Source organism: Peromyscus leucopus, chromosome 6 (assembly GCF_004664715.2).
Source record: "Peromyscus leucopus breed LL Stock chromosome 6, UCI_PerLeu_2.1, whole genome shotgun sequence".
Taxonomy (NCBI): domain Eukaryota; kingdom Metazoa; phylum Chordata; class Mammalia; order Rodentia; family Cricetidae; genus Peromyscus; species Peromyscus leucopus.
In genome coordinates, this window is record NC_051068.1 from 63,707,400 (window position 1) to 63,724,690 (window position 17,291).

The 17,291-nt window shown below is 43.7% G+C and overlaps 1 protein-coding gene across 1 annotated transcript; it reads left to right on the forward strand.

Annotated features, from left to right (window-relative positions):
- The first annotated feature begins 2,209 nt into the window (after positions 1-2,209).
- Positions 2,210-16,299, forward strand: Pglyrp3 (peptidoglycan recognition protein 3). The gene is made up of 7 exons (XM_037206709.1): positions 2,210-4,385; positions 6,767-6,968; positions 9,209-9,327; positions 10,225-10,377; positions 11,610-11,808; positions 13,500-13,618; positions 14,429-16,299. The coding sequence occupies exons 1-7, from the start codon at positions 4,337-4,339 to the stop codon at positions 14,605-14,607; spliced, it is 1,020 nt and encodes a 339-aa protein (XP_037062604.1). The 5' UTR covers positions 2,210-4,336; the 3' UTR covers positions 14,608-16,299.
- Positions 16,300-17,291: the final 992 nt, after the last annotated feature.

Sequence of the window (17,291 nt, forward strand, 5' to 3'; positions counted from 1 at the left end):
CTCACTGTGGTTCTCATCTTTCCTAATGCCACAACCCTTTAATACAATTCCTCATGTTGTGATGACCCACATCCACAAAATTATTATTATTATTATTTTTAAAGATTTATTTATTTATTATGTATATAGTGTTCTGTTTGCATGTATGTCTACAGACCAGAAGAGGGCACCAGATCTCATTATAGATGGCTGTGAGCCACCATGTGGTTGCTGGGATTGAACTTAGGACCTCTGGAAGAGCAGTTAGTGCTCTTAACCTCTGATCCATCTCTCCAGAGCCCATAAAATTATTTTTGTTGCTACTTCATAACTGTAATTTTGCTACTGTTATGAACAGTAATGTAAATATTTTTGGAGATAGAGGTTTGTTAAAGGGGTTATGACCCATGAGCTGAGAAGCACTGAACAAGGCTGACAAATATTCCTCAAGCTGCACAAAAAGCAGTTGAGAAATTTGTACTGTCTAATTAGAGAACTTCAACACCTAATTCTGATGGAACAATTCTCATATCAACAACAATAACTTCAGTGGGTCTAAGTTCATTAACTTTAAATCTGTTCATTCATGATGACATAAAAATGCAAACGTGGACACTTTAGGAAAATGCTAAAAGGCTACTTAATTCTACCTCCTTAATTAAAAACTTGAAGTAAACAAGGAGGTAAAACATGTTCTGCCTTTTCTATAAAAGGAATATGACTGAAGCTAACTTCCTCTAACACAGTATTATAGTAAATGCATGAAAGGAGTAGTAGCTCTGGCATATTACCACTCTGAAAGTGCTAATGAATGAGGGACTGAGATTACAGTAACTCAGCACCACACACATATCCCAGTAGACCAACTCCTTGCAGATTCAGGACGCTCACCTGCTTTTCCATTACTGAATATCCAGCTTCTTCTGTGCAGTAGTTTCTCACTAAGTGTTAAATGGATCAATATTGAATGTACTCCTTGGTATTTTGTATTGCTTTATTAGAATACCAAGAGTTTCATTTTAGATAGATGGGTCTCTTCTAAGAGCCACAGATTTCTCAGGAAAGTTGGTGCTAGGCTGGATGAAGAGCAGGTAGGCTGGATGAAGAACAAGTAGGTTGGATGAAGAGCAGGTAAGGGGATGGCAGAGGAAGCATATCTGGAATTGAAATCAATAAGAGCAGAGTCACAGAGGCAGCATCCCAGCAGGAGCCCCTGCCATGGGTTTAACAGTGTTTATGGGGTCCTCTCTCTGAGCACACATTTTCAGCGTTCATGAAACTTCATGACAATTGTGTAAACATTGTCATTCCCACCTGGCAGCTGAGGAAACAGGCCCATAGAAGTAAGTGGGAGGGTCTAACATCGTGCATCTGGTGAGTTCAGGGCCATGATGAGACTTTTGCCTTTGCAGATCTGACTCAAATCTTTTGAATATTAAGTCATGGCAAGCTCTCTTTAGATTTTGGGTTCCTTAAATGTGACCCGAAGTGAACATAATTATTCTAGGTTCCCCTTATGAGGGTAGAACTCAGAGTCATTATGCTGCAGGTAACAGTATACCCTAATGACACCCAGTGATGCTTGTGGAAATGCTTTGCAGATCGATGCAGTTCTTAATAAATGGTGTAGTTACAAGGTTGAAGGGTATATATTTCCTTTTAGTGGACGTACTCTCCTAATCAGATCCAAAATTGAGGAGAACTATTGTCTTCCAACATAACGTCTATAAGTTCAGGCCACCCAAAGGGAGGGCTTCTTTTAAAAGGGCTTTTTTTTTTTTTTTTTTTTTTTTTTTTTGTTAAAGGGTTGTCTCTGCTGGTGCGTAACTTGAAGCAACTGTCTTGATGTGTTTGTGGTACTATGCTGTGGTCATAGGAGAGGAGCCATTTAAACGTAAAAGAAGGCAAAGCAAAAACAGAACATGTGAACAATCAAATTGGGACCAGATCCTAGAGCCTAGTCCCAGGACGGTAAGTGAACCTGTCTCTTTCCATCTGTACATCTAGAAGATGTCACTGAGAACTATTCTCTGTCTAGATAGCAATCAATGGTCTTTGAAACTTATTTCCCCAGTGTGTGGTAGGCCCCGGTTGGCTGGTTGGCTGGGCTTATTGAGGGGTGCTATTAGGAAGTCACTCTAAAGGATGTGGCAATCCAGGTCTTGCCCAGGGAGGAGGAACCTGAGTTTATTCATGGGGTTTTCCCCATGTGCTGTCAGTGCCAGCCTTATTTCATTTGATTTCCTCTCAGTGCAGCTAGGCAGCAATGAGCCTCAGACCTCTGCCTATCTTTTGCTAGGGGGACTTCTCACTGTCAGCTTTTCTTTGGAAGTCAGAGACTGAGTGCTGTATTCCCAAGGAGAGAGTACTTTTCTGGAGCTACAGAAAGCAAAGGCTGGAGGAGGAGACACCTGCTGGAGAAGGGGCAGGGACTAGAAGCTAAAGAAGGAAACCAACAGCCAATAAGGCGAGACTGCACTCTGCCTTGTTGGGCTGGGACACCAGGAGGTCAGGGATTTCTGAATGTGAGTGTTCTTCAGATGCCTCTTTTTCTTAAGAGGCTCTACTCCATCAGTGGATATCTAAACATGGTGAAGGAAACTCTTGTCTCTCTCGTTTAAGCTATCCTCCACACAGGAACGCTGTCTCTGTTTTTCTAGATGAATCATGTACTAGCAATCTATTATCTTCTTGCATAGGCAGTTGGTTTTGGATTTACCTCTACACCATTTCTTCCTGGTCTCTCTAGCCTTGAAACTTTGCCTACTGTTTCTTTTATGTATAGAGGAAGTACAGCAATGTGAGCCAGTCAGGGAGTCGGGAGAGGCCATCAGTTCAGTGGCCTGCAAGACCAGGCCTGTTGTCATCCTTAAGAGTTCAGGTGTATGGTCCAACAAGGTTGAGGTACGGTTCGTGACATTAATACTCATGGTTAGGAAAGCAGAAAAGTTATAAGTTACATGACTAGGATCCAAACTTTCTGTTGGTCAGGAATGACAGCATTTTCTAGCAGTTTTCAGGAGGCATGTCCTTTTCTGGGAGGCCAGCTGCCATGAGCAAGTTAGTTCTTGCCTCTTATTTGCCTATGAAGACATTGGATTTCTCTCACGTGTTTATGAAGTGCCTGCCCTGTTGTGATGGGCTCTTTTAGGGAGAGTGGCTGGAGGAAAGTTTTCTGAATTAATGGGATCTTGTGTGTTATTTAATGATTTTTGTGTTGCTCTAAAATCCTTCATATGCTCAATTCTTGAGCTGTAATGTTAAACACTTCCTTCTGTAGATATCAACTGTAGTGTCAAAACAGTGTAGGGTAAAGTCTATGACATCTTACCTCAACATCTTCTGCATTGTTTCTCAACTGGGGAAAGTTGATGACTTGCTTGGCAACACAGGGAGTGGACATTTCCCACTGAGCGTGAGTAAGAAGTTCATTTCTGCCTACAAAGGCAAACATGATTCTTGGATCTGGGAACACTGAAGCAATCCTGCATTTTATCCCTTAGTCCCATGCTGTGAATCTCCACCAACAGAAACAAAGGCAGAATTGGGGTTACTAGTAGAGGCCCTGGAAGCTGACAGTTCTGGCTAGGAGGGGTAGCCTCTGTCCCTACTCACTTGGGAATTTTGGGGATGTGACTTAAGCTCTTGGACATATGCTCTTATAGGTCACTGTGAGACTCAGCGAAGAGTCTAAAGAGTCCTCACACAGTATTTGAATCACAGAATGTGATCAGTGAGTGGAAATGGTTGGTTATTATCTTCCCATTAGAATAGAGATTGACTACTCATTCCTCTGAGATCTTAGAATAGGGAACTTAAACTCTATGGCTTTCCATACTACTGATTGTCCAATGGTTCCAGATGGAGCCCATACCTGCCTCTACTTGTTATTCAAGGCTGAGTATTCATCTCTGTAAAGAAAATGGCCTTCAGGATAATTGTCTTACAGGGATTTTGTAAGGGCCAAATATAAAATTGTAGCACTAGAAATGAAAGCATCTATACAGGGTCATTATTATTGCTACTAAGGGACTTTAGAAATTGTACTTGTCTGCTGTGGAAGAGAATTAACCACATCTACTACAAGAAACAGGTGTCTCCTGGGCTGTAGAAAGTGGCTGTGGAGAGGCTTGCTAGATACAGACATTAGTCTCTTTAAAGCTATGGAACAATTGAGGTGTGCAGGTGACCCTGAGGAGCTGAGCCAGGTGCTAGCCCTCAGGAGGCACACAGAGAGTAAGGAAACAAGGAGCCCAGCAGTCAGCAGAGTCATGTTAACTGTCAGTGTTCTGCAGGGCCAGGGCCTTCAGGGCTGCTGATTAGAAGACTCCTTGTTGGTATCCTGGGCCATTTGAAGATGCTGCCCTGGCTTCTTATTTTCTCTGTTCTGGATCTCCTGGTGTATGGTAAGTTTTCTTTCTTCTTATCGGAAGTGCCTTTGCTGAGTGGCACACAGCTGTCCTTGTGTGGAATGTATAGAAATGCGTGTTGTCTTTACGAGAGTATGTGTAGCTTTGCCATTTGTGGCACTTCCCCGGAATTGACAGATTGCCATTAGTGCCCTGCGAGCTTTTGTGATCCTCCACGAGTTAGTATATGACTCTTAACCATATTCATGAATTAGAGTTGTTACTGAGGATTCAATTAGATACTATATTGATTACTTTTCTGTGACAAAATATTTGAGTAAAGGGTTTATTTGGGTTTGCAGTTACACACACACACACACACACACAACACACACACACACACACACACATAATGGTTGGAAGACACAGTCAGTGGCGGGAACTTGAGGCCTTTGGTCACCTTGTTTCCACAGCTGTGATGCAGAGAGCAGTGAATGCTCGTGTTCAGCTTCCTCTTATTCAGTCTGGTACCCTAGCTCATGGTATGTGCTGTTTAAAATAAGAGCAGAGCTTCCCAGTTTAACTAACCTAATCTAGATAATCCCTTCAGGACATGCATAGAGATGTGCCAGGCTTTTCTTGTGGGCACCAACCAGCTCCCAAATCATGACATGGAGACTTATTAGTTTTGAATGCCCAGCCTAGCTTAGGTTCATTTCTGGCTATCTCTTTTAACTTAAATTAACCTATTTTTCTTTAACTATCTTTTGACTCAGGGCTTTTTACTTTTCTTTAGTTCTCTATATCTTACTTTCATGGCTTCCTCCAGTGTCTGTCTGTCTAGCAACTGCCTTGTTTCTGGCCCTGGGTGTGTCCCTTTCTCTCCTCCTCCTTCTCTTATTTATCCTAAGCCTAGATTTCTCCTCCTATTTACTCTCTGCCTACCAGCCCAGCCTATCCTTTCTCCTGCCTAGTTATTGGCCATTCAGCTTTTTATTAGACCAATTAGGTGTCTTAGGCAGGCAAGGTGAAACAAATACAGCACATTTTTCCATAATTAAACACACATCCTTACATCATTAAACAAATGCAGCATACACAAATGTAACACACCTTTACACCATTAAAGTTATGTTCTTCAGCATAAACAAATGTAACACATCTTCGCCCAGTTAAAATAATATTTCACAACACAGAGTCTTGTTTCTTCAATGATTCTAAGTCTAGTCAAGTTGACTATAAAGGTTCAGCACAGTCTTCAAATCATGAATTCGAGGTAATTTACAGCTCTAACTCCCTCACCGTCTCACCAACCACCACTGCCGCCACCACCACCACCAACACCACTACCATCATCATCATCATCATTATCCTCCTCATCCTCATCAAGTTAAACCCAGCTCAGAGTTTACATTTGTAAATAAATACCAATTTTGTGGATGCAGGCTGCCTTTACAACACCTAAATATGTTTCATCATTTTATAAAGTGATTAGACATGGAGTAAATATATGTGAATTCTGTTGAATTAAATGGACCTGAGTTTGGTAATTCTTAAATACTGGTCATATTTCCATGCTTTATGACACAATTTAGCTATCTCTCTGCCTTTTACCCTTAGGTAGACACGTTACTAGGTTACATGGAATTAGTGTTGGAGAAACTCACAGAACAAAGAGAGCATAGTTGATCTTTTCACATTGTACATGAGGACACTAAGGCCTGATGAGGAAGTGACTTGTCCAAGTGTGGCAGTGAGCTGGAGTTAGCCCTCAGCCAGTTTCCTGGTTCTGCTCTGTGTTTGTCATACTCACTGGTTGATGGTTAGTCTTGACCTCTGAGTTTCCTGTGGGTTTTATGGTCCCAATCTCCTGCCCTAGTGAACCTTTTATTAAATTTACCTTCACTCAACACCCACTCTCACACCAAGGGTCACAGAAGCTTTCTCTGGTCCCTAATCAGAGCCATGTTGCTTTCCTTGGGTCACCTGCATACCTACCAACAGACCTATGGGTAACATCATAGTGCCACATACTAAGATGGTTGTCATTATCTTGAACAAACCTTAATAGATTTATGAAGTATTACATTAGTTCTTAAGACAGAAATATATGGATCACTGTGACTGTCCTCAGAGACAGAATTTAATAAAGATTATGTTCTCTTGACTCACTCCTGGGTCCTTGTACCCCTTATTGCTTGTGTCCATCCTTGAAGATACAAACAGGGTCCCAACTTCAGCAGTTGCTCCTACTAACCAGGCAACTTGACAAGGTTGAGTACAGATCCAGGTGAGTACTGAGCCCAGACTGGTCTACAGAGATGGGACTGGGTAGTTGTGGGTGATGAAGCTCCCTCCAAGGCTTCCAGATGCCACAGTGGGGGAGCTAGTGTCTTGGGCATGGTCTGTTACATGCTGATCTGTGGTCTCTCTTATAGGCAGTCCTACCATAGTTTCCCGAGAGGAATGGGGATCGAGTTCACTCACCTGCAGAGCCCCACTGAGCCTGCCTGTGGCCTACCTCATCACAGAGCAGCTTACTAGGATGGAGTGCCAAGATCAGACTACCTGCAGCCAGATGGTGCGGGTCCTACAGTCCCATTCTCTCTACAACAAAGGCTGGTGTGATTTGGCTTTCAAGTAAGAGGCTGGTCAGGTCTCCAAATCCCATACTCAATACTATTCCTCACAACATTCTTGTTTTCCTTATTCTGCATTTCCCATTTTCTGGGCTTCATTGTGTTGCATTTATGATGACTGAAAAGTGTTAGAAAAATAGAACTCAAACAAAATCTAGAAGTCATTAGGAGGAACCACCCTGAGTCATGTATTCAAGGGTGCTTTTACACTGGGAGATCCTGAAAGGACACACAGAAGGTTGCAAAACAACTGCAGCCACCCCCAGGAGCCCCCAGCATAGCAACTCACAAAGGTCTTCATTGCTGTCACCCGATTAGGAGCGGTAGGGGAGGAGAATGGTTACTGTCTTTATTACCTATGTGATAATGTCATAGTCTATGGATACCAAAGGATTTCTTGAAAGTGGCACATAGCAGGGGCATGGGTTCAAAACTGTGCTGAGACTATGTGTTTATACAGCCCACTCCCCTTCCCTTCCAGCCAGGGCTCATACTCATAATGTGTTTTCTTATTTACTACCCTGAATGACCACTGGGTATCACAAGGTCATGAGTGGACATGGGTTGATAGGGAGGAGATTCCAACTTAAAATGAGTGCAAGGCATGAAGGATTCTTGTATTATTCAGTGAGTATCTACTTTGAGGTTTCTATTGAAGACCCCAAAGTTTTTCTTATTACCCTCAAGAGTGAGAAAGCTCACAAATATATGAAGAGAAAGAGCAGGGGCATGGGATTAAAAAGACAAATAGAAGTAACTTGCCAAGTATCCATTTTGGAAAGGATAGTCAGTGATTTCACATATTTTCAGTTTTTTTTTTAAAGAAATATTTATTTATTTATTATGTACACAGAAGAGGGCGCCAGATCTCATTACAGATGGTTGTGAGCCACCATGTGGTTGCTGGGAATTGAACTCAGGACCCTTAACCGGTGCCCTTAACCTCTGAGCCATCTCTCCAGCCCCCATATTTTCAGTTTTAAACCTCATTAAGTGAGAGCAGCTGGAGACCCGCTGTACCCCCTGCGTCTGTATGTTACCAAGAACCTCTAGTCAGCCCTCGGTGGAAGTTGTGTTGACTCTGTTAACTACAGTTTATCTGCATGTCCCTGTCCGCCATCACCCTATGATTGTCGCTGAAGTGTTGCTCACTTCTATCATAGTGTTTCTAAGTGGTTTCAACTGCTCTGCCTCTAAAAATCAGGTTTCTACAGTGACAACATGCACCTCGTTTTGATAGTGTGGTTACTGCAGCCAGAGGGAGAGTTGACATTGAACCCATCAAGGGCTCTGTAGAAGTGACAGAGGTACCTGCTGGAGACACCAAAAAGCAGAGACGTGGTGGGCACGCTTCAGGTGATATCTGATTCTCAGCGTCAGGTGAAAGAGCCCCCAGATGAGCAGGGGCTTGACTTGACCTTGACAAGTGTCCGCTCTGCGTTCAGTTTGCTTTGGAATTCAGTCTACCAAGCCGCTGAATATAGCAAGAGTTACAAAACACCATTTTCAAGATGGATTGGAAAGCAGAGAACAGCAGAATGGACAGAAATAAAAGAAGGGGTAGAATAAAAGAATTTAGATGTGATTTAAAGACAAACTTAATAAAATGAAGCAAAACAATTTCTGTGATCAAGAGCCTACAGGAATCTGTGAGGAGTCGTTTTAAAGAAACTCTTGAGTTGTAATTAATTGTTTTAAAGAATGCTCAAGTGCTTGCTCCTATAGTTAAAAACAAACCTGAAAATCATGGTGGACTGAGCTGGGTGTAGTGGTACATGACTGTATACGCAGCTCTTAGGAGGCTGAAGCAGGAGGACTGCTGTGACCGCAAGAGCACCTTAGGCTATGCAGTAAGTTCCAGGCTAGCCTGGGTAACGGGAGAGATCATGTTTCAATGCCTGCCCACCCCCAAATAACAACAACAACAACAACAATTAATGAATCAACCAGCAGGCCCTTGAAAAGATGGAACTAATTTGTCTTCAGGTCCTGGAGAGTCACACATTCAAATTCCACTTTGAACAAAATGTGTATTTTTTTTTTATGTGAGAGTCTGGAAAACACCTGCAATCTATGTCAAGACCAAAATTGAAATATATTCTTATTTCTAAAATTGTCCATTTTGCTCTCTATTATTATGTTATTTAAACTTCACCTTCTAATGAGCCTCTAGGACCATTTTAGGAAAGTGAATTTTCTCGATACAGAGGTTTAGCACTAAATCTATTTTTTGCTTGGCAGCTTCCTGGTTGGGGATGATGGCAATGTGTATGAAGGTGTCGGTTGGCATGTCCAAGGCTTGCGTGCTCAAGGCTACAGTAATGTCTCTCTGAGCATTGCCTTCTTTGGCAGTAAAATAGGTAATGGTGATTCCCTCCAGACTTAGAAGGTGCCTACACCCTTCTTTCTCCTTCTTGTCTCCACACTCCACTCATATCTTTTCAACCTACCTTGTACATACCATCTCTGATAATCATTGTGTCTAGAAATCCTTTCTGCTGTTGCACTCTATGACATGCAGTTTGTCCTCGTTTCTGGTCTATACTTGTTTATATATTGCTGCAATTGCCTCGGACATTGAGTTCACAGTTATGGCCAATGGAATCTGACTTCATCTGCCACTGATATTTTCATTGCCAGAGGCAGATAGCATGGATTATTTCTTCTTTCAGTATCTTTTGTTGATAGAGACCAAAAAAAAAAAAAGAGGTCAACAGGCAAAGTAAGAGAATCACAGAAGTAGTTTTTGACCCTCTACTCCCAACCAGAGCAAAGCAGGGTGCTGAAGGATAATATATCAGTAAGAGGTATCCACCAGTACATGCTGTTCTTTGCTGGGGATCTTAATGGCATGTGTCATAGGGAAGTTCAGCAAGAATCGTATGGGTTAATGGATATAAAAGAGTTAAAGGCATGCCTGATCCTGGCAGTTACTCAGTGAATACTGTCACCCTTTCACACAGGTTAGGGTACTTCTGACTTGCTCAAGCAAGTCTCTCCCCATGTATCTTTAATCTGATTTTTAACCTTCTATTTAAAGGGAGATTAAATAGTCTCATTTGGCCCTTAGAAGAGGTTCCTAATTGTAGTTGCTTAGAGTTCTGACCAAGTAGTTCATCACTCTCAGGCTTTCTGACTGTCTTTTCTCTTCCTGTCCACCAGTCACTTGGGTTAGGTGGTGCCTTGCCCTCCCTGTTTCTGCCATCCAGGCTGAGGTTCTTTACTGACAGTTCTTATTTCATGTTCCTCTCATGAAGGCAGCAGCCCCAGTCCCACTGCTTTATCAGCTGCAAAGGACCTGATCTCCCGTGCCATCCAGGATGGGTACCTGTCACCTAGGTACATTCAGCCACTTCTCTTAAGAGAAGAGACCTGCTTGGTTCCTCAACATTCAGAGATGCCAAAGAAAGGTAAGACCCTCAACTCAGCTCACACATCTTTGCATTGCCCTCTGACAACATTTGGGAATGTTTTCCTGTTAGACTCTCAAGGCTTTCTTGGACCAACAACATCTCACATGTGCCATGACTATGAAATCTGGAAAATTATTACTATTTCTTTTATCACTGAGGATTTAGTGAGAGCTTGAACATGCTAGACAAGTACTCTACTACTGAATGACATCCCTGTTAATTAGAGAAGTTAAGAGACATGTTTCCCCTGTCTTTTCCATCCTACCAGAATGATATTGTCACAGACTCATTCTTGCCACAAATATATGTGTACTCATGTTTTTACTGAGTCTACATGAAGTCTTCAGAGTTATCATACATCTGTGAAAAAAATCAGAGAAAACTCTCGCCATCAAGGAACCCATGTTTCACTGAGGAAAGTAAGAACATGAGCAAGTAACTAATGAAGTGTGTACGGAAGTGAGAGGGAAAAGATGAGGAATGGAGTAGACATATTTACATATTGTGGGAACACACACACACACACACACACACACACACACACACACACGCACACACACACACACACACACACACCTTTCCAGACCATGGTACTTAGAAAAAATTGAAATTGCAGGTGATGCTGATATTAGAATGATTTTTCTATGAAACCAAATAATGAAAAAATAATGTGCTAGTTTGGAAAGAATGGTCAGTAAATTAAAACCAATAAAATTAATAAGCACTTTCAGAGCCTAGCTCTCTGCTAACACAGCCTTTTTCTCTGATCCAGTGATATTTAAAAATTTTTTTTTGGAATTATAAATCTCTAAATAAAAATTTTCTTGTTTTTTGACTGGTAGTATCTTCAATAATGATAACTCATTAACACTGTGAGTTTTTTGTAGACTTTATATTATTTCCATGTCAACTTGATCCATTACAGAGTGAGCCAATTTGCACATATCCACCTTATATGGCACACATATAAACATGCAGGTATCCCGCATAGTGAAGAATACAGTCACTCCTCTGTCTGACCAGTCTGTCTCTTTCTGCTTTCATATTGGTTCTTACATAATTAAAATCCATGTTTCTGCTCCAGCCAGGCACCTGGCCTTTCCAAACTCCTGCCAAGTTCCCATGCAGGACTCCGGTGAGAGACTGGTATGAACTGGCCTCTGGCTGTATGTTGGTTCCTGAGAGTGCAAAGCAAATTCCCATCCCCTTGGTTTCTCACTTTACTGCAGCATGCCCCAGTATCACTCCACGGTCTGCTTGGGAAGCCAGAGAGACACACTGCCCTCAAATGAACCTCCCAGCCAAATTTGTCATCATCATCCACACTGCTGGAAAAAGCTGCAATGAATCTGTGGACTGCTTGGTTCGTGTCAGAGACACACAGTCTTTTCACATAGACAATCAAGATTTCTGTGACATTGCATATAAGTAAGTGGGAAACAGCCCTTTCTCTTCAGAGCCATGGAAGGCAAAGCTGGGGAGCTCAGGTGTTTTACGCAGGCGCCATACTTTATTCTCCCGAGATTCTGGACTGGGTATCATTCAGGCTACCGTTTGGGCTACCTAACCTCTCAGGCATGTTCTCCAGTTCTTCCAGATCAGAAAGACTGAAAATACTGCGTAAGAGGCAGTGAGAAAATAAGGAGGGCAGAGTAGAGGTGTGCTTTCTTAGGTACCCTGCTCTCACCAGCAAGGGGTGTTGGCCCTGGCCAGTCCTAGCTTGTTTTCTCTGATGTTAGAACCTTACGGGTTTTCTACTACCCACCACACAGGACTTGTAACCCCTCTGGGCTCATTTGTCTCATGTCTACGGTATGGACAACATTTTCTGTTTGAAGACAGGGATGAAGATCAAATAGTCTCTTCTGGTGCCTTTCACACCAGGATTAAATTAAAGAAACATAGTAATCTGTTGAGACACAGAGGACATTTGGGAGATGCCTCGTACTTTTCATAGGTTGGACTTGGGGTTAGACTACAATAGACCTAGGTTGTTTATTAGGGACTTACACAAGGAATCTTGTGACTGGCCTCAGATGGGTTTGCTTCTGCAGTGTGCCACTGATGTTCTAGCTGTGTCTGTCCCTCTACCTCTTTGTTACGGGCAGCCTTTGTGTGTAGGAGAGAACCTGCTTCATTTTTCAGGTGGTGGAGTATATGAAGGAGTTGACTGGAATATCGAAGGTTCTGCAAATATGTATGTGCGCCACATGCAGACCTGGTTCCTGCAGAGGTCAGAAGAGGGTGTTGGATCCCCTGCAACTGGAGTTACAAATGGTTGTGAGCCACTATGTGGGTGCTGGGAACCAAACCCATGTCCAGTGCAAGAGCATCAAGTACTCGCAACTGTGGAGCCATCTCTCCAGCCTCCTGGCTATGATTTTAAGAGTGAATTGGAGGGAGGCAAAACTCTGGGCAGGGCACTGTTATAGTAATCCAAGTTGGAGCTGGATAGTGACCGTTGGACAGGAGTAGTGGAAGAATTTAAAAGCTATGTAAAAGACATAATTGATGAGCCATGGGTAGTGGTTAAATGGGGCTGGGGGAGGGAAATGAGGGATTTAAGATGGCACTTCATTTTCTGGCTGCAGAACATGCAAAAGGCAAGTAGTTTCTTTGACATGTTGGCTTTTACAGATACTAGTTAAAGCCGTGGGAGGGGATAACTGCTTAATCTGGGTGAATTATTCAGTGGGAGGGGAGAACAGCTAGACCAGGGTCCTAAGGAGGAAGCATAGGGTTCTGAGGAACACAATAGTTAAGGAAAGGTAGGAAAGATGGCAGTGACCCAAGGAAGAACTGCAAAGGAGAGAGACTAAGGAGGGCATTGGCTGTGGAAGCCTGGAAGGAGAAAGCTTCGGGACCAGAATGCTCAATGGTCAGCATGCCCATTGCTCACAGTGTCGCGGAGGTCTAGAGTCACCTTGGTTGAGTCAGATTCAGTGCTGGGGATGAAGGCAGAGTACAGAGCTGTGGTTTTGCTTCTGATTTCTGCACATTGGCACATACAGAACATCTAGACAAAATGTCATAAATGAAAGAACAGATTAATAATTACAGGAATGACTGGAGAAAATTGTGCTCCTCAGACTTTCTTATTTTCTTTTACCCAATCCTAGCTTTCTAGTGGGCCAGGATGGTGGAGTGTATGAAGGAGTTGGCTGGAATATCGAAGGTTCTCACACCTATGGATACAATGACATTGCATTAGGAATTGCCTTCATGGGAAACTTTGTAGGTAAGATATAAGTGGGGCAGAGAGTTCTGCCTGATGAAGCATCATGTGGATACTCAGGAAAAATGGGCAAATGGAGACAGCACTGTGACACTGGAAGTACATGGTAGCATCCACAGAATATTCTAGAAAATTCTCAGTAAAGAATTACTGCTACTAGGAGCATCTCCCAAATAGAATATTTGCCTCCAATTCACCCACATTCTTCCCAAATTATCTCACTTTATGTCCATACCCAAGGCAAGCAAAGGAGAAAAAAAAAAGTCTTTTGAAAATTTTGGTACCTTTACATCTCATTTGGGAAATGTGTGTCCTTCCTTAGTAACCATGGCAATAATGTTGGGATGCATCATTGCCTGTGATGACATAGCAGAGGATAATCCTGTGAGCTGTATCTGTTCTGCACATACTGAGAAACTGTGCCATGCTAAGTTTTCCAGAGCAGTTTTGAATTTTCTAAAGAAATTTTGGCCAGATGGAATTAGGAAACACAATAGTTTTGCCTTTGCTTTGTGCCTAATTAGTTGTTGGCTATGGTGATTGTGGGACAGGCTAGGGTGGGAGATGGGGAAGACTGGAATCTTGGTGCCTGATTTTGCCATAGCCAAGCAGCTTTGAGATTTTGTTTTCAGCTTTGAGATTCCCAGGGGAGTCCTTGCCCTGGAGGAGATGGGAATGGGAGGTGTGTTGGGGAGGAGGGCGGGGGCGGGGATGGGAGGAGGGAGGACAGGGGAATCCATGGCTAATATGTAAAATTAAATTATAAAATAAAAAAGAGAGATCTTAATGATGATGGGTAAATATGTTTTGCAGAAAAGCCTCCAAATAAAGCCGCTCTGGAAGCAGCTCAGGACCTGATCCAGTGTGCCGTGGCCAAGGGGTACCTGACCCACAACTACCTGCTAATGGGCCACAGTGATGTGTCCAACATCCTGTCCCCTGGCCAGGCATTGTATGACATCATCAAGACATGGCCTCACTTCAAGCACTGAGGGAGGCCCCAGTCCCATCCGAGGATGCTCTTCCTCCTGCTGGGTGTCTGTCCTTACCTCCCACCTTGGCTCAGCACCTCTGGCCCGCTCTCTTCACTGCCTCATCTAGTTCCCTTTTCTTGTGTGTTACAGTTACAGCATCCTCTCTTATTGACATTCTCCAGTGTCTCCCAAGCTGGGCACTTACCATCCACAGGGGCTGGGTGCCACTTCCTCTCTCTTCCTTCCTCTCCCAAGAGCACTCACCTGCTCAGCCAGACGAGGCTCTCTTTCCCTTGTTACCTGTCTCTTGCCTTGAATGCAGTCACCTATGATCTGTATGGCAGCTCCATGCTCATCCATAGTCCCAGTCCTCCTTGTACACATTTGAATACTCCCCATGTTTAAGGGCTGACATTCCCTTCAGACATATCTATTCTCTCCTGGTTATCAGATTTTCCAGGACAGCAGGTGACATTTCTTTGTTACTACATATCCTGTGCCAACTCCTGAGCTGAGCCCAACACATTGCATGATACAGATATTTGCTGAAAAAGACGCTGGATGAAAGAGCTGATCCCAGTCCTGTTTACAACTGCCCACTTTGTTCATCACTGCTCTGTGGGAGGCCCTGCCGGACAGGTCCAGCAGTCTACCCTGGTCCCTCCAGGAGGCACAAGCTGACAGCGGTGACTTGTCTGTAATGGATTCTGTGTCTCCAGTCTTCTGAGCCTTGTCCACAAACCACTCTGAAGACCAGCCAAGCAGAGCTGCGTTCACAGGTGCTGTCTGTCCAGTGTCTGTAGTCTGCCTGTGCCTGTCTGGTCCTACTGAGCTGAGAGTGGGCCCAGAGCCTTTGTATTCTGTAGCACCCCGCTCCTCCTTCCTAGAGGGAAGAGCCCTTCATCATTGTGGCTGAGACAGCCCCGACTCCCACAGCTGTTCCAAAGATGTACCCAAGCTGGTGGTTCTTGCTTTATTGGATATGAAGAAAATGATGCTTAAGCATATTTTCTCCATCTGTTGTTAATAACTCCTTTGGTGCTCAGATTGGGTTTTTGCTTTTAGAGTGTTTTCATATCTCTTGCAACATGGTGAGCCTTTACAACCTCACATGTACTCTGTTTTTCTTTTGCTTTTCACAGACCTTCAGATGTCATTAGGTTGACTCTGTTCATTTGTCGTCTTTCCTAAGGCATCCTGGGCATGTAATCAGGAGAAGGAAGAAATGAGTTGTCTAGTGGTTCAGGCTTAAAGGGACACACCAGCCATTCCTGATTTACACAGCAGGGGTAGAATGCAAACCTCGCAGGCCTTTCTGTCAGAGTCAGTGCAGACTTTTCTGTATGGATGGAGGCTGGGGACAGACTTCTCAGCAAGGATGGATTTAATACCTCCCACACAGGGAGTAGTCATAGGGGTAGTCATGAGATGCTAAGAAATAGCCTCACCCAAATCCACCTGTCAGTCACAGTTGTATTGAACTTCTTGACAGTCACATATAGTGAATGAGAGATGGACCTTTTGAGAGGCAATCAATCAGTGCATTCATGTTGTTACTGTAAAAGTGAGTTTGTTATAAAAATGAGTGTGTCCCATCCCCCACTCTCTTGTGCTTTCCCACTCTGCCAGGGCATGATGTGACCATAAGGCCTGGCCAGATGCTGACCTCACCGTGTCCAGACTATACAAAATAAATCTTTTTTTTTTTTTTTTTTTTTTTTTTTTTTTTTTTTTTTTTTTTTTGTAAATTACCTAGTCTCGAGTATTCTGTTAAAGAAGGACTAAGACATAGTTTTGACTTATTGACTTCTCTTTCTCTCTTCCAAAGTAGAGGCCCCTTCTCTTCAATTTAATCCCCACTTCTGGGCCTCAAGGACTCATGGGCTTTGGAGGGGAATTACAGGCCCCCCCCTCCATACTCTGTCAGCTCTCACAGAGGCTTCCTCATGAGGCCCGCGTGGTCTGGATCGCTGCTTGCTCCAAACTACCGAACTTTGCAGGATTTAAATATATGCTTCAACTAAACTCAGAGCACTCAGCCTTTTCAAAGTCAGTTCTGAGGCAGCCAATGCAGGCAGCTTGCCCCCTTTTAATTGAGAAATTCTTCCTCGCTCCCCATCAGTCACTTAGAGAGTATACCAACGGCGGCCTCAGAGGACCGAGATGAGGGCTAGAGGAATGGGCGTGGGCAGGGATCTTAGAACCCACTCTTGGCGTTCAGTCTCGGTTCAGCTCAGGGGTGCACAGTCATCACTGTCTGTAATGTGACTGCCTCTGTCTCTTAATCCTGTTTGACTCTGGCAGCGAAGGATGCGCTTTTCTAGGCACCCGTCTCAGCCACATGGGGGAGTTCTGTGCAGGTTGAGTTCAAGTTTTGTGGTGCACAAGGAGGAGCAAGATGCACCCTCAGGCCGGCAGGCCTGGGGGAGCCTATGGTGCAGGGCCCGGCTCCTGAGCTCATTGAGTTGTTGTCCACAGTTTAACAAGGGAGTAGAGGAAAGATCGTGAAGCGAACACTGTGAAGGGCAAATGCCCTATTTTACATCAGACTGGACTCCACGCAGTCTTGTTCCTCTTTGTCCAGTGAGTGAAAGGGGGGCACTCTGGGTCTGGGGTGGGGCATGCTTCCCATCATCCCCTGGTGGAAACCACACTGTGGCCTGAGCGAAACACCACAGCCTTTCCCACCCCTTCTGCGGTTT

Excerpts from the sequence above, each read along its gene's own strand:
- Pglyrp3 (XM_037206709.1), top strand. The coding sequence starts at position 4,337 with ATGCTGCCCTGGCTTCTTATTTTCTCTGTTCTGGATCTCCTGGTGTAT. Across the intron at positions 4,386-6,766 it reads TCTGGATCTCCTGGTGTATG|GCAGTCCTACCATAGTTTCC; the intron begins GTAAGTTTTCTT and ends TCTCTCTTATAG. Across the intron at positions 11,809-13,499 it reads TTCTGTGACATTGCATATAA|CTTTCTAGTGGGCCAGGATG; the intron begins GTAAGTGGGAAA and ends ACCCAATCCTAG.